Source organism: Podarcis tiliguerta (genome assembly GCF_965153285.1).
Source record: "Podarcis tiliguerta genome assembly, chromosome: 6".
NCBI classification, from domain to species: Eukaryota; Metazoa; Chordata; class Lepidosauria; order Squamata; family Lacertidae; genus Podarcis; species Podarcis tiliguerta.
In genome coordinates, this window is record NC_139539.1 from 44,023,974 (window position 1) to 44,045,647 (window position 21,674).

The window sequence follows — 21,674 nt, forward strand, 5'->3', positions numbered from 1 at the left end:
TCATGACTCAAATGTTGTTTATTTTATTAATGTAGAATTAATAGAATTGTAGAACTGAAGAGTTGGAAGAGGATCATCTAGTCTAACCCCTTGCAATCAGCAGCTCAGGTGGGGTGTTTTCCGCCGCCGGGTGTGAGGCGCCTCACAGCCAGAGAGGGTGGGCAGAAGCATTGCCACCGACTCTCCTGCTCTCCTACCCTGGGTCATGCCTGTTTGTGCCCGCTCTCAAAATTGCGGCGCCACGGCACCCCCCACACTACGCCTCTGCCTGCAATGCAGGAATCTCAGCTAGATCATACAAGACAGGTGGCCATCCAAGCTTTGCTTAAAAACCTCCAATGAAGGAGAGTCCACCAAGTTATGAGGGAGTCCGTTCCACTGTCTCAACAGCTTCCTGTCCGAAAGTTCTTCCTGGTGTTTAGTCAGAATCTTCTTCCTTATCACTTGAAACCATTGGTTCGGGTCCTACTTTCCAGAGCAGGAGAATACAAGCTTGCTGCATCTTCCATGTGACAACCCATTTGTGTCTGTTGCCCCACTCATAATTGGCACTGACTCTGTAAACCAGTGGCATGATGTGTCTTCTGGAAAGTTGCCCATAAAGAAATAAGGCCCTTGAGTTGAATTTTTTTCCCCTTCCCGTTTGTAGACAAAGGATTTCTACACAAATATGCTGGGACACACAGCAGGACCTCCTCCAATTGAGTCAATACGCCTCTGAATAGCAATTGCTGGGAATCACAGGTGGGCAGTGTGCTGTGTGCGCAGGTTCTGCTTGTGTTGCTTCTCACAGGTATCTGGTTGGTCACTCTGAAAACAATGCTGCACTAGATGGGCCACTGGCCTGATCCAGCTGGCTTTTTTATGTTCTTTTGACCAGCATGTTCAAACGGAAGGAGATGGTTCTTCATGCATGGTGGTCCTAAACCGTTTAATAAAGGCAAGTAATTTGTGACTGAGCAAGCAGGATCCATGGTTGCCAAGTTAGCATGAACAAGTCCTTTGCGTGTTACTCCACACTTGACAAATTTTGACTTTCAGCCACCAAGGAATCTCTGAGGCTCTTTCACAAGGCAGAGAACTTCCAAAAGTCCTTTGCTGTGCTGTAGCCTAGAAATCATTAGGGGGTTCACAAATTCACTGGATTCCAGCAAAACTGTTGACTGATTTCACAGACAACAACAGCAACACTTTGTTTTCTGCTTTTATAAATGGAAACATCTCTGTGCATTCTGTAAGTTTGGGCTTGAAGGACAAATGATAAATTTGGGATGATTTCTTTGGTGAATTGCCAATGGCTGCAGAAAAGTGAAGTCATTCTTTTGGCAGCAGAACCCTATTTGGGTATCCAAAGTGCTTCTGTCCTCTTGCTATATCTATCTTTATTGTCCTGTTGCCATGTACTAGCAATAAAGGCACAGTACTGTAAAATGCTTGTTTTTCCTGAGGATTTCTAAGGAATTGTATAAAAAACACTGAAGGAAAGAAAACACTATGAGGAAATGTTAGATCTGTGCTAAAAGCATTAGCTGTATGCTCCGAAACCACTGCCAATGGAGTTTTATTCTCCAACGCCATTGAGGTCACTGAAAAGATTAGATCTGTTTCCAGTTCCCATGAATGCCTGTTGGAGGTGAGGAATCAACCCTGGTAAACAAAAAGCCAGTGACTGGGCTAGCACGAATTAGCCTGTGATGTTATATAAACAAGAGGCAGCTCATTTGCCTCCAAAGAAACCATGAGGTATGTTGGGAAGTATTTTCCCCATGCCGCTCTTTTGGACTATGAACACCAGATGATGTAGCTTCTATCCATGGACATAGGGGGCTGATTATGAACTTCCTGGTTGAATAACAGCAGCCAGAGTCTTGCCAGCCCATAGAATTAACTTATTTTAAAACTGGGAAAGCAAGATGTGTTTCTATTTTAGTTTTGCCCTAAGGGTTGTATACTTCCCTTGCTTCCCTCCTCTTTCAATTCTTCCTGTCAAGTACTAATTGCATTTACAATGTCAATTCTTATTATGATTCAATAGTTTTAACATTCTCCCACAGGAGCTGACAGCCTCCGCAACACGCTGCTGATTGGTGAGCTCACTTGATCCCTCAGCTTGGGCAAGGGAAAAACTTCAGTAGGTCTTAAGGGTGTGGGGAGAAAGCCTTTATCACATTAACCTGGTTGGCAACTGTGCCTGAGGTAAGCCACTGAAGTTATTCAAGGTGAATGCAGTTGGTGCTCAAGGAACTGAATGCTGCAACTGGCTAGAAATGTTAACCAAGGACAGAATCTGCAGCCTTGTAAGGAGCTTAGATTTATGTTTTTGCTGATAATACTTTGATATGGCAGCGATAAGAACACTGCAAGCTGTACTTGTGGCAAAGTAGTTGCAGCAGTGTTTGGGTAATGAGAGACACAACTTTTGGGGCTGTTTCTCGGCTCTGTCCAAATGCCGCAACGCTGCAGCTTTGCATTCATAATGCTTTGATATGGTGATAGTAATTACACTGTAAGATGTACTTGTGGCAATGCAGCTGCAGCAAGCTGGGTTATGACAAAGATCACCACAGGAGAAGTGCAATGGTCTTGGGCCGTTTCTCTTCTCTGTTCCTCTGCTGCAATTCTGCAGCTTCATCATACCTTTCTTTTTCTCCCTGGGCTCTGCTCTATTCTCTCCAGTAAGGGAATTGCTGCTCCATTTCCTCTTTCCATTCTGCTGACACAACATGGGTTTAGTGCCTATGAATGTCACTTCTATGTTTATCAGGCAAGTAGCCATCATGACCATGTTGAGGAAAGGTGAAGCGGGTTGTTAGAGAAAGAGAGAATGTTGTGGCAATGATTTTTTGGTGTTTAGTGCCATCAGTTCTAAAATGCCGTGCTACAACCTTTTTAAACCCCCAGAAGATTCTTTAAGAATTTGCTTGCACAGCTCCTGCCTGCCTTTTTTGTTATTTCGTTGGCAGCACTAGGATACTAGACTGTTCGGGGAAGTTTAATGGATGGTATTCACCTAAGCTTTATTCAGTTTCGACCTATCAAAATTAATGGACCTTAGTCGTGTTCATTAATTTCAGTGGGTCTACTCTGAACAAAACTGAATACTACCCAATGCTCCTAAGTAAGCTGCGGTCTTTGGAGGAATGCCGAGCTATGTAACATTGGTTGTAAGCTATTGAGCTAATCATGGATCAGTTGAGATCATAAGTACTTGCCTTGACATCATCTATCTGCGGTCTCGTTTATCATGTTTTAGGTGTTGTGAAACAGGATGAAGCCCAGGCCATACCGTACTCCCCCGAGGCTCTGAGGGTGGAGGAACTACCAAGAGGGCCTCCTCAGCACTCAAGAGAGTCTGTAGGAAAGGATATGCTCTTTCAAATATTGGGGGCCTGAGTCATCTAGGGCTTTAACAACTAATGTGAGCACCTTGAATTGGGCTTGGAAACAAATTTACAACCCGTGCAGCTGTTTTAAAACAGGCGTTATAAACAGAACCCTAGCCAGTAATTTAGTTGCTGCATTTGGGACCAGCTGAAGTTTCCAAGTCATCTTCAAGAGCAGCCCTACATAGAGAGCCTTGCAATAAACCAATCTAGAAGTTACTGGAGCACGGAGTGCAATGGCCAAGCTAGTTCTGTCCAAAAGAGGTTGTAGCTGGGGAATCAGCTAGAGTTGAAAAAAGGCACTCCTAGCCACCAAGGGCACCCGAGCCTCCAGCAAAGTGTTGAATCCAAGAGCACCCCCAAACTGTGAACCTGCTCCTTCCAGGGTGGTGTAACCCCTGTTCTGGGCAGGCTGTCTCCTGGATGTGAGAACCTGAGACACATAGCACCTCTGTCTTTCACCCATTGGTGCTTTTGCATTTTCACTTTACTACTGATTTATTGCAGGAACAACCACTGGGAGTACCTCTATCACTGTGACAGCTATACTTCTCAAAATAATAGTACCTCTGGAAAATTAAGCACTTGCAGAATATTAAAACATGTGGTCCAGTCCTTATGGGACCATACATGTCTCATATATGTGGGTGGATAACGGCTTGTCTGAAAGTGCTCTTAGCACCTAAAAGTTACCACATACACATAAATGCTATGCACCTGAGAGAAGGTTACAAACAGATGCTCCTCCTACTGTATACTTTGGGTGGTATATATAAAATTTAACTAGCATTTCATTCTAAACCTTTGCTGAAAGAAAACTGTAGGCAGTTGCTAGCTGTAAACAATTTTTGCCATTTTAGAAAGAAGCAACTTCCGAGAGTGTCCTCCTAAAACAGTATTCTGTGCTCCTTTACTCGCTATAATAGAATGTGAGACACGATAATCAGCATGGAAAGGGGGAATAACACCATATGGCTGAATCAGAAGCAAAGTAGTTACCATGGTAGTAGAAGCACACATAACCACTCCAGGAAGGAGAAATATTATGCAATCATATAATTAGAAAAAGTGGTTGGATTTTTAAAAAAGTGCATATACGCAGAAAACTCAAGCATTAAACCCTATTAGATAAACTTGATTCATTGTTATAAGAGAAAATTACCTATAAGTTTTCATTTTTTAACTCCCTTATGACTGAGAAATTATTTATCTTATTTTTATTTGTTTAGTTTTATATAAAAGGGCATCTACTATATGTATCATTCTGCTAGTGATATTTGAGGTGGAAGAAGAAATAAACTATGTTGTTTTTATTGTAAACCGAAATAATTTTTATGGCCATATGGCTACAGATGTACTGTACTTTAGAATTGCCTTGTATGGTATGCATTTACCCTGTTCTTAGAAACAGACTTGTGGCTTCAAAGCTTGCTTGTTATCCTACCTTTTCTTTTCTCCTAGGGCCCCCTTTCCCCCTCCTAAGTCCCAAAATTAAGACAGATGCACCTGCTCTGTGCTACATTTGAACGGGTGAAGAAGGGTAGTTCCAAGTATGATCCATTTTGATCATTCTTTAAAAAAACATTAATATTTTAATTGGTTTCTTCATTTTATCCAGCACATTGTAAACTGCACATCATGGCAATAAAGATCAAATTCCATTACACCAGTAAAATACAAATGAAAAACTTCAAAAACCAGAAATAACATTATCAGTGGTACACTGCATACCAAGAGGGCAGATGACTGACAACCAACTGGAACATGATGACTATTCCATATTTAGCATTGCAGTGGTATGCTAAAATGTTTTGTGCATGGAGACACTTATAAATGTTCAAATGTTTCCTCGCTATAAATTCACTGGGTTGTCTTAGCAAACCAGTCTCTGCATATATATTATTTGGAAGAAACTGATTTTCTGGATCCATTTCAATAGGGGTTTAGGCTTGGTTTTGGCACAGAAACTGCTTTGGTCACCCTTTAGAGAGAGAAACAAGAGAAACATGTCCCTGTTAATTCTTCTTGACCTCTCAGTGACTTTCAATACCATCAACCATGGTATCCTTCTGGAACGACTCTCTAAACTAGGGGCGGGTGGCACCGCTTTGCGGTGGTTCCAGTCCTACTTGGATGGTTGTTCCCAGAGGGTTTTGCCTGGGGCATGCTTTTCAGCCATCATGGAACCTTCAGTGTGGAGTTCGTCAGGGCTCAGTCCTATCCCCCATGTTGTTTAACATCTACCGTACATGAAACCACTGGGTGGAGTTATCCGGAGGTTTGGAGTACGTTGTCAGCAGTATGCTGATGACACTCAGCTCTGTTTCTCCTTTACATCTGCAGGTGAGGCAGTGGAAGTGCTGGACCAGTGTCTTACCTCAGTAATAGACTGGCTGAGAGCCAACAAACTGAAACTCAATCCAGATAAGACTGAGGCACTGTTAGTGGGTGGTTCCCTAGATCAGATGGGTGGGAGACTGCCTGCTCTTGATGGGGTTACATTTCCTTTGAAGAAGCAGAGTCACAGCTTGGGGGCATTCCTGGATCCTTTGCTGTTGCTTGAGGCTCAGGTGGCCTGGAGTGCCTTCCATCAGCTACGGCTGGTGGCCTAGCTACGCCCTCATCTGGACAGGGATAGCCTAACTACTATTGTCTATGATCTGCTAACCTCAAGGTTAGATTACTACAATGCGTTATACATAAGGCTGCCTCTGTAGATGGTTTGGAAACTTCAGCTAGTGCAGAATTCAGCGGTCAGGTTGCTCACTGGAGCAAGACAGTTTGAGCATATTACACCAATCGTAGTCAGACTGCACTGGCTACCAATTAGTTTCTGGGCTCAATTGAAAGTTCATGTTTTGACCTATAAAGCCTTAAACGGCTCAGGACCGCAATACTTCAAGGACTACCTCTTTCCATATGAACCTACCTGGACCCTGAGATCATTTTCTGAAGCCCTCCTTTGTGTGCCTCCTCCTTGAGAGGTTCGGAGGATGGCAACACGAGAATGGCTCTTCTCTGCAGTGGCTCCTTGTCTGGAATGCTTTCCCCAGGGAAGGTCGCCTGGCGCCTTCATTATACACCTTTAGGCTCCAGGCAAAAACATTCCTTCTTAACCAGGCCTTTGGTTGATTTGATTGACATCCTATGCCCTTTTAAAATGTAGGGTTTTTTGGGGGTGGTTATTGGGTTGTTTTTATTTTGATGATATATTTGGTGGTTTTATATTTTAATTTTGTTTTGTGAACTGCCCTGAGACCTCCAGGTATAGGGTGGTATATAAATTCAATAAATTAACAACAACAACAGTAATATTATTACATTATTTGACTTACCTGCCCTTCAGCATAAGGTCTCAGGTTGGGTTACAACAAATATAAAAATACAATATTAAAAGCCGGTGCAGCAATTTACATTCAGGAGGACAGGGTGCATCCTAATTATAATTTATATCTCAGAGTTGCTTCATCAGCCTCCAAGGAAAGCTATACAATGAAGGTGCCAGATACACCTCTTTCAAGAAGGAATCCTGCCCTCTCCTGGCCACAGCTCTTTCAGTATATGGAATATGGAGATAATAACCCACTCAGCACGGTTGTACATATTTTCAATATAATGCATAGGAGGCGTGCTGAATATGACTTGAGACTTGCACCCTCTTGTACCAGGGGGACATATTTCCTTTTCATAATCTGAAAATCTCCCTGTCCTTACGCTGTAGTCCTGTTACTCACTTACCTGGGAGTCTGCCTCACGGAACTCAAGGGGACTTCTGAGTAGAAAACGCACAGCTGTGCGCCATTAATTCATTCTTTATTATTATTTTTTAAAAAGACCATATTCCGTACAGTATACCCTGGCAGGTGAGGCTGAAAGGTCACCTGGCCTCTGTCTCCGCCGCATTTCTCTGCGCGCGCATTCCTCGCCTCCGGCTTCCTCGGAAGACAGGGCTGGGGGCGGGACGAGGGGCTCGCGACTGCTCCTCTCCTCCGCCTCCCCTTTGTTGTACCGCGTATCCGTCTTGGCGTGGGGATGCGCGCGTGCGCGAAGCGAATTAAGCGCCAGCTGCGAGAGAGAGGGGGCAACAGGGGGCGTGCCGTCTCTTCCTAACCCCCCCCCCCCAAGAAACAACGTATTTTGTCTCCCGAACCATTGTTTTCCTGCCCCAACCTTCAATCCTAGAATACGAGGAGGCGGAGACCACCGGCCTTTCCCCTTTCCCCACCTGCCTGGGACTCACCTTGGCAGATACGTTTTCTTTGGTTCTTCACTTTTATACGTAAAGCAACGACAAGTATGCATTTTAAATATAACCCTTTTTTCAGAGCCCCATCTAAAAAAAATGCGTGCCTTCGCCCCTGTCCCACGCATTCAGAGAGGCAGCCACCAACGATGCATAATTTCTAAAAAGAAGACCACGTGAGCTCTAGCGTAGGCTTTCCTCAGCCTGACGCTCTCCAGTTGTTTTGGACTACAATTCCCATCAGCCTCAGCTAACAAATGCAGGCTGGGGCTGATGGGAATTGTAGTCTATAACATCAGGAGGGCACTAAGTCAGGGAAGGCACTCTAGTGGCTGACAATGTGATAAACACACTGTGCATAAGAGATCCTAGAGGAGTGTTTCAAAGCACTTAAAGGATTCAGGGCCCATGGAGGAAATGTCTAAAATACATCTGGGAAAATTAAGGTAGCAGGTGTCCCACTGGCACTGCAATTTGCAGCTGCCCTATGAGCAAAGTAAACAAAAGCACAAACAGCTTGTTTAGAGCTAAAAGCAAAGCTTTCAGGAAGGATCAGCTGGGATGGTGTTTAGGATAGCAGCAGCAGCATCCTCTTCCGAATCCTCATTACAGTACTAGAGTATCATAGTAAATTGCCATAACCGAGTATAGTTGGATTACTATGTTAAGGTGTTAACTTGCTGGAGGCAAATTAGGAACGTTTTAAGGACTCCAATCCTTGTGAAGGTGGTTTGAGAAACAGCACATCAGGCCGTAGTACCTTCTTGCAAAATACGGGCTGCATACGCATTTCGGATAACATCGTTTGAACACGGATGAAAACGCAGTGAGTGCGCAGTACCCCGGAGTGTGAACACAACCTGAGTACAGCAATCTCAAAAAACCAGCCTGACGCTTTTCATCATTACGGCCTTCCTTCGGGTTTATTCAGGCGCCTGCTGCCCTCTACCGTCCCCAGTTGCCCATGGCACGTTGTCCGGCCCACGCTTGCCCGGGCCCGGCTCCTCCTCGCCCCTCGAGGATTGGCCGCGGCTCTTCTGGCTCTGATCTGCGCTGTCAGTCACGCGCTTCTCGGCTCTTCCTGGTGGCGGCTGTAGGGGCGTGAGCGGCGGCGGCGGCGCAGGTGAGGAAGCGATTGATCGCCTGGCCGGGGCGGGTCTGTTTGGAGCGATCGGAGGTGGCGGCGGCGGCGGCCGGGGTTGCGGTGGGACGGGGGTTGTAGCAATGAAAGCCAATGGAGAGGTGGATTAGACGAGAAGGAAGAGGTGGCGTGGGAGAGGGGACGGCGGAGGAAGCCTGGCGAGCAAACACCATAACCGATTCTTCGGCGCGCGGTCCTTTTCTCTCTCTTAGGTTCGGGAGAAAGGAAGATGGATCCCTAACTGGGGCCGTGACAGTTCCCGGAGCGGTTATCGTGGGCCTCCGGGAGTGCTGGAGGGGTAAGCTGTGTGGCGCTCTTGCTTGGAGTCGGAGAAAGGGGTTTAAATTTGCTGGGCAAGGCTTGGCCCTCCCCGGATTTTGGCCCCAGTTGCCAAGTGACGCTGCTGGGATTGCGCTCTCGTTTCGAATCGCTGCTCCGCGTCCCTGCGTAATTATGCAACCTAATCCTCTGTGCTGCTGCATGTTTTTACTCGGTTGCATGCGCTACGGAATTAAGGGGGGCTTGTTCCCGAATAGAAAGGCGCACAGCGCGGGACTGCAGCCTTGGAGCCTGATTCTGAGCATGCCTACTCGGGAGGAAGTTGTTTGTTAAACTGAGGTTGCTTCTTTGCGTGTAGGATTGCAGCCTGAGAGCACTGGGAAGCTGGACGTGAGCCCGGGTGGAAGGAAGGCTGGATGTAGGGGTGCCGTTTCTGAAATGAACTTCGATGGGAATCAACTAGCTAGCTAGCTGCACGCTGGTGAATGCAGATTTAAAGCCCAGGCCTGCCATAGTTCAGGGCAGGCTAATGAACCTGTGCTCTTGAGAGTGTAGTGGAATCCTTTAGTGCGAACAGTTTAGTTCCTTTGGGAAGCAGGGCCTTGTTGCTCTTTGGATATACTGTTGAGGGACCTTCTACAGTCCAAGGGCCATATTCCCTCCTAGGGAACCTCCTAGGGATGCCAGTGGCAAGTGAGGAGAGCGTATATAAAATATATATTTGCACAGTAGGCTTGTTTCTGCGTTGCACACACTCTCACTCACATCCTTCTGGTTTCCCCAATCCAGACAAGCAAGAAGCATTATCAAAATTCCATGAAGTGTGTGTGGGAGGGCGTTATTGGGGTGGTTTTTTTTTGTTACTATGGTATGTATTTGTGTGTGTTTATATTGTAAACTGTCCTGTGATCCTTGGATGAAGGGCGGTGTAGAAATTTAATAAATAAGTAAACAAACAAACAAATAATATTTTGTCACACTCGAGGAGAGTGCAAAGAAGGGCTGGGGAAGGTTTCAGCTTGAGGATTATTATTATTAAACCAGCCTGCGAATTGTAGCTTTGTAAGGGGACTAGGGGTCTCCTAACAACTCTCTCCGCACTCTTATCAAACGGCAGTACCCAGGGTTCTTTGGGGGGTACCATGGCTGTTTAAAGTGGTATGATAATGTTTTAAATGCATAGTGCAGATGGGGCCATAGTGAACTAACAATTCCCCCTGGGGAGTGAGTAGCTTTCCAGACATACGTTTCTCAAGCCACTCTGCAGCACACTGGTATACGTGCAGGTCGGCTGGCTTGCAAGTTTTTGACCTCTGATAAGCCTTATAGAGTTATCTGCAATATTTTACTTGGGCGATAGCACGTTACCCCTTCCCCAGCTTTAATCTCGTTGTTGCACAACTGCCTGGTGTTGATAAGGAGGAATGATCATCAGCACCAACGTTTGATGTGATGACATTTCCCTCGTAAAAATGTACTTGGGCTGGCAGGCTAGGACTTGGGTGACCAGATTTCAAACCTCCACTCAGCCATGAAGTTTACTGGATTGGGCCAGTCAGTCCCCAGCCTACCCTACCTCACAGGGTTGTTGTGATGATAATATGGAGGGCGGAGGAGAGGCATGTATGAGCTCCTTGGGGGGAAAGGTGGGATATAAATGGAGCAGCAATCATCATCATCCTCGTCCTCTTGAGAACTTACTCCAAAGTACCTTGCTGCCCATCCTAAAGCTTGAGGAAATGTGAGGAGACTGGGGTGGAAACTGTTTGATCAAAGGACTTGTGCCCTTTGGGGGAGAGGCTCCACATAGAACTTATGCCACACGGTTTACAGTATCTCATGGCTTGAACCAAGTCAAAGCTAGGTCGAGGCTGTGTCTCAGGATTAGACCCATATTTCACTTGCATTTAGGATGAACTAGTTTTGGGGAAACGGCATTCTCCTTGCGGTGTCTGAGGATCCCTAAGATATGAACTGGTTCCTTCTGCAGATGAAAATCAAAATGATGAAAGGGGAGTCCTCCGAAAGCTTCTGAACAGGTTGTCTTGACACTGTGTATTCTCTGGAAATATTAGGAACCTAGGAAGTGGCTTTATACTGAATCAGGACTTTGGCCCATCCAGTTTAGTATTGTTTTACCCTGGCTGGTGGTGGTCCTCCATGGCTTCAAATGGATGTCCCCAGAATTGCCGGGGATCGAACCTGGAACCATCTGTGTGAAAACCATGGGCCCTCCCCCTAAGCTTTTCTTAAGGCACAGCTGCCCTGCTCTCTTGGCAACAGGTCTGTAAGTGGTGACCTTCTGCTTAGCCAGTAGCACCTCTGACTGTGCCAGTAGTGTAGATTTTGAAGGCCAATAGATGTGCCCTTAAACACACAGCTTGTTCCCCCCCCCCATTAATTACAGGGCTTGGGGAGCCTGATTATCACTCTGAAGGGAGACTTCACTCCTGCACTAAGAGCTCCTTGCCTACTAGGGGTGTACCTAGGGTTGGGTTGGCCCCTGCCAAGGGCCCAGGCCCAGGGGGTGGCAAAAAGCACTAGGTAAGGTGGAGAGAGCCAGTGATTGCCAAGGGTGCAAGGGACTGGGAGTGTGTGTGATACAGCTCCTTGCTAAGGGTGCAAGGAAGTCTAGGTGCATCTCCACCTCCATTGTTCTGCCCGGACACTGAGGTCCAGCGCCGAGGGCCTTCTGGCGGTTCCCTCGCTGCGAGAAGCCAAGTTACAGGGAACCAGGCAGAGGGCCTTCTCGGTAGTGGCACCTGCCCTGTGGAATTCCCTGCCACCAGATGTCAAAGAGAAAAATAACTACCAAATTTTTAGAAGACATCTGAAGGCAGCCCTGTTTAGGGAAGCTTTTAATGCTTAATAGGTTATTGTATTTTAGTGTTCTGTTGGAAGCCGCCCAGAGTGGCTGGGGAAACCCAGCCAGATGGGTGGAGTATAAATAATAAATTTATTATTATTATTATTGTTGTTGTTGTTGTTGTTGTTGTTACTATTACTACTACTACTACTGGGTATGCCTCTGTTCCCTACAGACCCTCTTAGGTGCTGAGATTAGCAGAGGGTGCCCTCTTGGTCGTTCCTCCACCATCAGAGGCGTGGGGGTGGTGGCAGCAGCTCAGGAGAGGGCATTCTGTGTGGTGGCCCCTAAGCTGTGGAACTCCTCTTTGCAGAAGTCCCCTTGGCACCCAGCTTCCAGAGGGTGCTGAAAGACGTGCCTCTTTACTTTGGCTTTTGACACTTTAGTTATATCTTTTTAGGACCCAACTTATATTTGTGATTGTGAGTTGTTTTAAGCAGTGTTTAATATTGTGTTTTAATGTTGCAACCCACCCTGGGCCCTTAGGGTGGGTAAATAACAATAACAGTAACAATAATAGTTTGTAAGTCACTTTGGGTTGCACTGGGCAAGATAAAGCAAGTAACAACTTTATTTAAATTATAATTATTAATAATGGGGTTCCCTCCCCTCCCCTCCCTGGATTAGGAGGGCCCCTTTTTGCTTAAAAAAGATGGTGTATAGACTTTTTGGTTTGGACTGGTGGATAGAGCATATTAAGATGACTGAAGTGGGAGTTATGCTCTGTATACATTGCAGGGAGGTGCAGGTGGTGCTCTCCCTTTTCTCCTGCTCCCCCCCCCCCCACTGGCAAAACGAGCCAAACATGGCTGAATGGGCAAAACTTCCAGTCCTGTACTGCTGTGTTTGCAGTACTCTTGTCCTTCCTTTCCATTGGAGCAGCTTCTTTCACATCAAACTGCATTGCTTAACAGAGCAGTAGCAAAGAACCTCCTCACTTGCCTTTTAATCCTTTATCTTGCTTCAGACACTGTGGATCCATGCCTCGAGGGCTAAATACCACTTAAAAGGGTTTTATTCACCCCCACTGTAGTACGAATCTAATGCGAAGGGGGGCGGGAACATGTGACTGGCTTGTGACTTAATGTACCGCCTCATGAGCAGTTGTTGTTTTTTTGAGGGGGGGGGGGGAAGAAGGAGAAGAGAGGATCATGGCTGCTTGAATAATGTGTTTTAATCTTTTAACTGTTTGTTTTTGTGATCGCCAGGCAGACTGTCCGATGAAGACGGAAGCTGCTTTGCTGTTCCCCCTTGAGCTACAGCTTCCTATGCCATGAGTAACACCACTATGCCCACCTCTGCTGGGCCACCCAACGACTCCTTGGTGGGCTATGTTCTGGTGCCATTTTTTCTTATCACTGTCGTCGGAGTCATCGTAGCTGTGGTGAGTTGTATTGAATTCAACCAGATGAGCTCCAAATGCTACACTTTTCTTTTCTTTTCCTTTCTCCTCCTCTTCCTCCTCCTTCTTAATTTCCTTTATTAGTGGATAGTTCAGTCGGTTAGAGCATGGTGCTGATAACATCAACAATGCAGGTTCGATCCCCATATGGGGCAGTTGTATATTCCTGCATTGCAGAGGGCTGGACTAGATTATTCCCAGGGTCCCTTCCAACTCTACAATTCTATGATTCTATACTGAAAGAAAAAGGTCTCTAAGTGACTTACAGAAGGGTTAAAAGCCAAAATGGCTTAACTTCATTAGAACTTTTCAGACAACCTAGAAACAAACCCAGCAGGAAAACTTCAAAAACAGCAGCAGCCAGAACATTTCATCCGATAGGCCATCAACAAGCTTGTCACAAACTATCCAAATGCTGGGGAGATGAAATAAATTTTAATCTGGTGCTGAGGTGGATGGTGCCACCACTGGGAAGAGCATTCCACAGAAGGGGAGCCACCACCCAATGCCCTTCTGTCTTGTTGCCACCCTCTGAACATCTCTCAAAGATGGCACCCAGATGAGGACCTTTTGGAGAAAGGTTCCTATTGGGAGAGGTCCTCTAAAAGACATTGGGGTCCTAATCACAACCAGTACAGTGGTACCTCGGGTTAAGTACTTAATTCGTTCCGGAGGTCCGTTCTTAACCTGAAACTGTTCTTTACCTGAAGCACCACTTTAGCTAATGGGGCCTCCTGCTGCCGCCGTGCCACCGGAACACGATTTCTGTTCTCATCCTGAAGCAAAGTTCTTAACCTGAGGTACTATTTCTGGGTTAGCGGAGTCTGTAACCTGAAGCGTATGTAAGCTGAAGCATATGTAACCCGAGGTACCACTGTACTTTGAATTGAGCCAGCAAACAGAATAGTACATAAGTTATATAAACCAAATCATACTTTTAAACATCAACAGTAGCAAAACACACTGATCTAGTGGGGCAGCTTTGCCCATCTTTACCAGCAACAAGTTAAGTAGAGGCTTAGGTTTAAAAATGTATTTTTATTACAGCAATGGAATACATGGAGCTGCCCCATGCCCCCCCCCCCCCCCGCAAGTATAAATCGCTGAGCAAATCTCTTGTAAAAGTAGCTGGTTCAAATCAAGCAGCTGGCTGTTGTCTCGGTATTTGGTTCTGGCTGCAGCTGCACTTCCGTTTCTTACCAGCGGTGTTGCCAAATTGGTCTCAGAAACTGTTGAGCCTCATCTGGAATTAGCATGACATCTGGTGAGGTGCATTAGTGGGTGCAGTGAGGAGCGCTTGGTCTGTTTGGCTGATGCTTTGCTTGTTCTGTGGTGAGAGGAACATTTGACCGGTTGTAGAGCCCCATAAAGGGAGATGGGTGAATGGGGAAGCTCGGTCATTCACTGTGTCCTGCTGAGCCTTGCCACCTTTTCTGCCTTCTCACTTCTGCATTATAAAGTTGCACCTTCTTTCCAAACCATTTCCCCTTCCTGTTGAGCTAGAAGGCAGCCAAACTCCCCTGCCCTGCACTACAATAACCTTTGGTTTTTACTTAACCCTAATCAGTGGGCTGCTTAGCAGAAGTGGGCAGAAGGTAGAGCTACATCTCTGGATAGATCTCTGGGGGAATCTGAATTAGATTGGCATGGGTTTGCAATTCCCAGCTGCTTAGTAATAGCAACAACAAAGTGGCTTTTCCTACCTAGGTTAGGCTGCTGAAATGAAGAATGCTAACCAGTGTGGAACTACAGTGAGCTCAGTTCAGTTCTGAAAAATAGAAGGCTGGTTTTGGAATGTGCTTAGAGGCCCACTGAATTCAAACGTCACCTTTTGCAGCAGGCTCTGGTTGCAAATTAGATCCAGCAATTAGTTTATTAAGCCAGGTCTAGATAAAGTTCATGTACTCATTTAACTGGGCACCTGAAATTAGATACTGCTGTATAAGGGTTGCTTTCAGTGACGTAATTTGTAGCTGGGTGTAGGTACCTTGAGTTAAACTACATAATTGCTGATCTGGTTTTGAAGGAAGCACTTCCTTTCATTTTAAGTTTGTCTTAAGAATATAGAAGGAGTAAATGGGAAAGGACTGGGCCCCTGTTTTGAAGTATTTTAGAGGCAGAAGCTCAACATGAGTCTGTCCTTCATAATTTACAGGGCATACATATTATTTATTTACTTATTTGAAGTGTTTTCATCCTGCAGCTTAGCGGCAGGTCCCAGGTTTGATTCCTTTCATCTCCAGGCAGGGCTGGGAGAAGCCCTTTTCTGAAACCCCGAAGAGTTGCTGCCAGTCTGTGTCAGGCAGTACTGAGCTAGATGAACCCAATGGTCTGGCTCTGTCAAAGGCACCTTCCTATGTTTCTGCTCTTCAGCCAAAAAAGGCTCCCAGAGTAAATTGCAAATTTCATTAAGACACTCCCTGCCCTCAGGTGTACCATGAGAATCATCATCATCATTTATTTGTATAATCTAAAAGACTCATAACACAAGAAAAGCACTATTGGGAGAGAGGAGGAATAAAGCACTTGAGTATGACTTTTGAGAATCTTGATTCTTTCCCTGCCCCAAGTGGAGGGAATTTGAAATATTTTCCTGTTCTATGTTAAACAGGAGCCAGATGGGTGGGGTATAAATAATAATTATTATTGGACAAACCCACCATTTTAATGTGTTAAATCTGGCCCTTGTGACCGCAATTTCCCTTAAGGATGCCCAGAAGCTGTGGACTTAAAATAAGCAGTTTCTTCTTTGGCCTTTGCCTCGCCTAAAAAATGGATAATGGGATGGGGCTTTGGGCTTATTCGTACTTCTGCTTGTGACGTGCCTAGCAAGGGGGAGCAGTTTCCCTCTTGCCCCGCTCCTTTCCAAGGGAAAACCCGCTCTTTAGTGATAGTCCAGAACAAACAGCAATCTGGGGAAAACCCAAAATGCCATTTGCGTCAATTAAGTGCTGAAGAGCAGTTTTCCTCAGGGGAGACAAGTGTGGATAAGCCCTTTGTTTCCTTTCAGTGGAAAGGGCTAATGGGGAGTGCAGTGTGCTTTGCGAAGCTCCCTCCTTGAGAAGGGGTATGAAAATATTTTAAATAAATAAATAGATACTGTCATGGAGCGGCTTCTCTTGATATCTTTGTTGTCATCCAATACTGAGAGCCAGGGGTTCTCATACTGCAGCCTGCTATCGTGTGACATTGCCATTGTCAGGTTTGCTTCTTGTCCACGGACGGGTATAGGAAATGCTTCTCCTGCTGTTGGCGTCTGTTGCCCTGTTAATCCTTTTCTTTCTTGTTCCATGCTTCATTCCTCGAAAGGAGAAATAATCCGTAGACGCTCTGTATGCTTCTCTCATGGCTGTTTCTCTTTTCACATTGCAGATGATGTACATTCAGAAGAAGAGAAGGTAAGGGACTTGTGCTGGGTGACCAATTAGTTCTCGTTGGAAATGGGGAGTTTGGGGTCATGTGGCTCTTCAGAACCAACTTTTCTTGCTCAAGAAAACGGCTTTTGTCTCTGCTTGAGAACACAGGAGCTTTTGTGTGCACGGCTATCAGCTGTGTATTTAGCTGGTTCTACATATGATAAGTCAGTTTCTATGCTTTGGGCAGTTTATGAGATTATTTGAGATAGACTCATGATAATTATTTGTGTGGGTGTGTGGGGATTAATAGTATTTTAACTATTGCATGCCCCTTCCCTTCTACCTCGGGGGAAATGGTTTCTGGGAATAGGGCTGGCTTTCAGTGCACGGAAACACTTTGCCCGCAAACTAATCTATCCACCCTAATTTTGCATTTTCTCCTGTATAAAACCCAGTCGCCACATAGGGAAGTGGGAAAGTGGTATCATTTCTTTCTGCTGATCTGTCTCTCAGATATGACCGGTTACGCCATCACTTGCTGCCGATGTACAGCTATGATCCTGCAGAGGAGCTCCATGAGGCTGAGCAGGAACTTCTGGTGGAGCCAGAAGACACAAAGGTGAGCTTACTTGGGACCTACAGAATCATAAAATTGTAGAGTTGGAAGGGTACCCGAGGGCCATCTCATCCAAGCCCCTGCAGTGCAGGAAAAAGTCTGATCCTCTATCAAATGAGCTACCCAGGCTTGATTTCAAATTTTCAAGAACAAACTACAGTGGTACCTCGGGTTACAGATGCTTCAGGTTATAGACTCTGCTAACCCAGAAATAGTACCTTGGGTTAAGAACTTTTCTTCAGGATGAGAACAGAAATCGTGCTCCGGCAGCGCGATGCCCCATTAGCTAAAGTGGTGCTTCAGGTTAAGAACAGTTTCAGGTTAAGAACGGACCTCTAGATACGAGAGACATTGCACATACCTCTGTAAATCAAGAAAATCTTCAATAAAAATACATTTTAAAAAAAACAGACCTCCAGAACGAATTAAGTTCTTAATCCAAGGTACCACTGTAATATGATTAATTAATTGCAGGCCCATGCAAAATACCCTTACCTCTCAAACCATCCATCCTTTGGGGCATTTCTCTCTCTCCACTCACATACCAACCATCCATTAATGCACCCACCCAGCTCCCTTCCTGCATTTCTTTCCTTTTCTGCATCTCGGGAGAGACAAGGTGTTTTCCGACAAACAAAATGGTACGGTGCAAAAGGGGGAATAGACCTGTGCAGCAATTTTGCTAGGCAGATTAGAGGGCAAGGCCTTTGGAATAAGAACCTCAGGATCCTTTCTGAAATAGGTTCACATAACTCTGTCAGGAGTTTCTTGGCCCTGGGCAAGGAAGTATTTTGCAAGCGTGAATCCAGTGGGATCCATGCTTACAAAGCACACACTCTTCAAGTGGGGAGGAGGGTGCCTCTCCCAGGCAGGAAAGCCATGGGTGGAGCCTGCCAGAGATAACAAGGGCTGCATAGCATGCAGCTGAGAGTTGTCCCACACCTGGTGTAAGATGCATGTGTTTCTTTACTTTGTGATTTTGTGATTTGGATGTGGATTGGTTCCAAGGCATATAAGCACTACATTTTAAAGCAATCTTTCACTGGATTGGCTCTCTTTGGTGTTCTTCTTCCATAGATCAAAGATGACTCACTCCAGTAGAAAAAATAGTAGCTGCACCCATTCTTAGCGTTTTAGTACATTAGAGCTGGGGTAGACATCTTTTGTGTGCCAAGGAATGCATATGCACAGGGTTTTTGAAAATGTCCCCAAGTCTTTCCATCTTCAGCCTCTCATGTGAAAAACAGCAATGGGGAGGGAGTAGCCTTTAGAAAAATGAGATGCTTAGCTCTCTGGCATTTCCAGCTTACTCTTTGGCAGTTTCCGGAAGTTTGAGAACCATTGCATTAAGCCATTGGAATGCCACAGACAAGCGCTACAGCTGAGTTACCATATAAAGGGTGTGGTCAAAGCCTAAAAGCATATTTTTAATAATGCTAACCAACGTGGAGTTTTGCTGAAAATTGGGTCAGTGACCCAAGCAATACAAAATTTGTGCAGGGATTCTTCTAGCAAAGAAATGTCTACAGCTTTTATGAGTAATCAGTATCTATGCCGTTGTGTTAATAGTGAGCTTGGTTTTAAGTTCATCTGCCCCTTTTCATGGTTACATAATAAAGACCGCAACCTGCTAACAGAAGCATGAAAATGCTTTAACCCTACTGTGGCTTGTGAGGAGGAGGAGGAATCATTTGGGAATTTTACTTCTAGTTCAACTGTGAGCAGGGCCTGGGGCATGTGCCTAGGACCCAGAAGCATTTTTGAAGCCGTGGTGTCATTGCTTTTTTTTGATGAGCAAAACTTAACACGCCTGCATTGTCTGCAGAGTTTTGCTAGCTGAATGCGTTTTGGAAGATAGATGCAATACAGGCAACTGTGTGGTTGGCGTGCATGGTGCAAGCTCTCTTCCTGCTAATGTTCCACCCAAAGAATAAAAAATGGAAGTTCAGTTTCCATTGGTCTAACCACTTCTACCAGCAGAAGCCATGTTGTGTCTAGAGCTAGTTATGTAAGGTGTCCCATAATAGAGATGTTCAGCAGAAATTTAATTAGTGCGCTGGTAGAATCAATTCTCGTACTCATTTTGGTAAATGTCAATTGCCTTTTACTTTGAGCAGTGAACTCGGAGTGTGTCTGCTTTCTCTTTTCTGGCTCTGGCGTGATGCAGGAGATTTCCAGTCAATCAGCTGATTTGGCTCAAAACTGTGCAAGGAGAAAAACAATCCCTTTGAAACAGAAACTGCCAGCTGATTGCTCTCAGTTGCAAATATAAGACTGCTCTGTTGTGGGAAGTGTTTATTCTCAGAAAATGAGACGATTGCTGATGAAGGTATGATGGATGTACTTGATCGGGTGGATGCAATGAAAGTGTCTATTGTACATTGCAGGTGATGCGAGCCTGGGGAGGATACCAACCCTACCGCCCTTCTTTTATGGATGTGAAAGCTTAATGCTGCTCAGCTCAGACCAACGACAAGTTGTGGACACATGACCTCATCTACTTGGCATGCATGCCAACTTTAAGTACTCTCAAGGGCCATTAAGTTTGAACCTACTGCCTTTCTTTCCACTTGAGAACTGTGTCCTTTTGCCTAGGTTCTAGTGAGGGAGGTTAGTAGGTGTGGGTCCCTGCGGCCGACACACTTGCCCATGATTTTGTGCCCAGAGCAGCCTAGAGAGTTGCACGTTTGGATCTGGAAAAGCTCTGGCTTGGCATGGCATTCCTATTTCATTTGAGATGGATACAGGTGGAGCTCCTGAAACTTCAGGTACTATGAACTACAGTCCCGAAAGGCTCAGCTTTATGAAAAACAAACAAAACCCAACTGACCTCTGCTTCCTTTTGTGACAGCAGTGTCATAGCCGCAGCAGTTATGACATTACAGTGCAATTGCTAAATGCCAGCTATCCTAAATGTCTCCATACATAATGAGTACATCACTTGGTCGCTGGGTTCCCGTGATGTGCCCCTCTACAGAGGCAGGGAAAGTGAACAAGTTGCACAGCTAATCTTTTGGTTTTTTTGGGGGGGTGTGTGTGTTATAGTATTATCCTTCATTTTACAGTTGGAAACGTGTGGTAATGAACATGTGCCCAACAGTGTATCCAGGGGGATGCAGTTTTGCTGGGAGCACCATGCAGGGAGCACAGGGTTGGGGAACCTGTAGCTCTCCAGAGGTTGTTGGACTCCCATCATCCCCAGCCAGTTTGGCCCAGTGGTCAATGGTGATGGAAGTGGTACCCCAACAACCTTTGGAAGGTCACAGGTTCCTTCTTCCTAGTTAGTATGTCAGTTAGAAGGGGCCTTAATATATTTCTTCAACCAAGCGTTTAAAGTTGAGTTGGGTACTTCTTTCTACAATGACGATTTTGTATCTGGGCGCTTGTCTTTGTTTTGTAAATAAAGTTCGCCTTGAACAGGAGCATCTCTGGCAAAACTTCAAGCTTTTCCTGTAGCCTGTAATGCTTTATAACTTACCTTTAACCCAACTACAGCGGCTTAAGCAAGCGCTGGGGGCAAGATACATTGCTGGCCTTGCCGAAGCAGAAAGCACATTGCCATTAGTTGGCTGCCAAGCTGGGAACTAGCTATTGAACCTAACCTATTGGCATGATTAAGAGCTTCACAGGTGACTTGGGCAATACATGTATTTGAACTGTTTTCTTTGCCTTTGCTTTTCTCTTTCCCTTGTCCCAACAAACAGTGTTTCAATCTTCAGCGTTCTCGCTATCCACTATGGTCTTCCTTGTATGCAACAGTACTAGAGAGCAAGGCTGGTGCTCTATGACCCTGCAGTGCAAATGTCTTGACACCTAAAGATGCCTTTTTTGGTTCTAGATAATTTCTAGCTGTCAAGAGAAAAACAAAAATGAAGTCTGTGGATGTGGAAATAAAGAGACTTTAATTTGCACATGACAAATTGACTACTAGGGAACTTGTCATAGCGCACGTTGCACCAGTTGCCTCCTTGTCATTCTTAAGCACACACCTGGCTAATTCACATGTTGGTTAAACTGATATAACAGGTTTGGGGATTGAGTTTACCTGGCCTAAAATTGCATCCTACTAAAGCAGTAAGCAGTTTGCAGGCTTCAGAAGGCAAGAGCCTAATAAAGCAATCACAATGCAGTTTAACTCATTTGTACACTTCCAAGTGTAGCTTTTTGTCTAAGCTCCTCTGGATCTATTCAACCTATGGGCATGTTGCCATGAATCAACTTGACTGAACCAGCTCAGAAAAGAATCCCTTTGTAGATGGCCACCTTCTAATGATCACTTTTATTTTGGGATGTGCTGTTATTATCCTTCCTGTTTGGGGAACATTAATAGTGGCAGTGGGAGGGCAATCCCTGTTGACTTGAGTTCTGCTCTCAGGCAGTAGCTATAT

General features: G+C 45.3%; 1 protein-coding gene and 1 long non-coding RNA gene across 6 annotated transcripts; one reads left to right on the forward strand and one right to left on the reverse strand.

The window, feature by feature from the left end:
• Window positions 1-8,449, reverse strand: LOC310679993. The gene is made up of 2 exons (XR_014512597.1): window positions 7,624-8,449; window positions 1-922 (listed from the first exon to the last, which is right to left on the reverse strand). It is a non-coding gene; the product is annotated as an uncharacterized lncRNA (long non-coding RNA).
• A 138-nt stretch (window positions 8,450-8,587) lies between these two features.
• Window positions 8,588-21,206, forward strand: SMIM29 (small integral membrane protein 29). Of its 5 annotated transcripts, none has more exons than XM_083445990.1 (6): window positions 8,588-8,749; window positions 8,980-9,065; window positions 13,121-13,296; window positions 16,687-16,712; window positions 17,184-17,289; window positions 19,674-21,206. In XM_083445990.1, the coding sequence occupies exons 3-6, from the start codon at window positions 13,186-13,188 to the stop codon at window positions 19,734-19,736; spliced, it is 306 nt and encodes a 101-aa protein (XP_083302116.1). In that variant the 5' UTR covers window positions 8,588-8,749; window positions 8,980-9,065; window positions 13,121-13,185; the 3' UTR covers window positions 19,737-21,206. The 5 variants fall into 5 exon arrangements, with proteins under 5 accessions (XP_083302116.1, XP_083302118.1, XP_083302119.1 ...); XM_083445992.1 differs by having other exon boundaries at window positions 8,628-8,749; window positions 13,125-13,296; XM_083445993.1 differs by lacking the exon at window positions 8,980-9,065 and having other exon boundaries at window positions 8,643-8,749.
• Window positions 21,207-21,674: the final 468 nt, after the last annotated feature.

Bases quoted from the DNA above. Each gene is read 5' to 3' on its own strand.
- SMIM29 (XM_083445990.1), top strand. From the start codon at position 13,186: ATGAGTAACACCACTATGCCCACCTCTGCTGGGCCACCCAACGACTCC. The intron at 13,297-16,686 runs GTGAGTTGTATT...TTCACATTGCAG, and splicing joins TCGGAGTCATCGTAGCTGTG to ATGATGTACATTCAGAAGAA. The intron at 16,713-17,183 runs GTAAGGGACTTG...TCTGTCTCTCAG, and splicing joins TACATTCAGAAGAAGAGAAG to ATATGACCGGTTACGCCATC.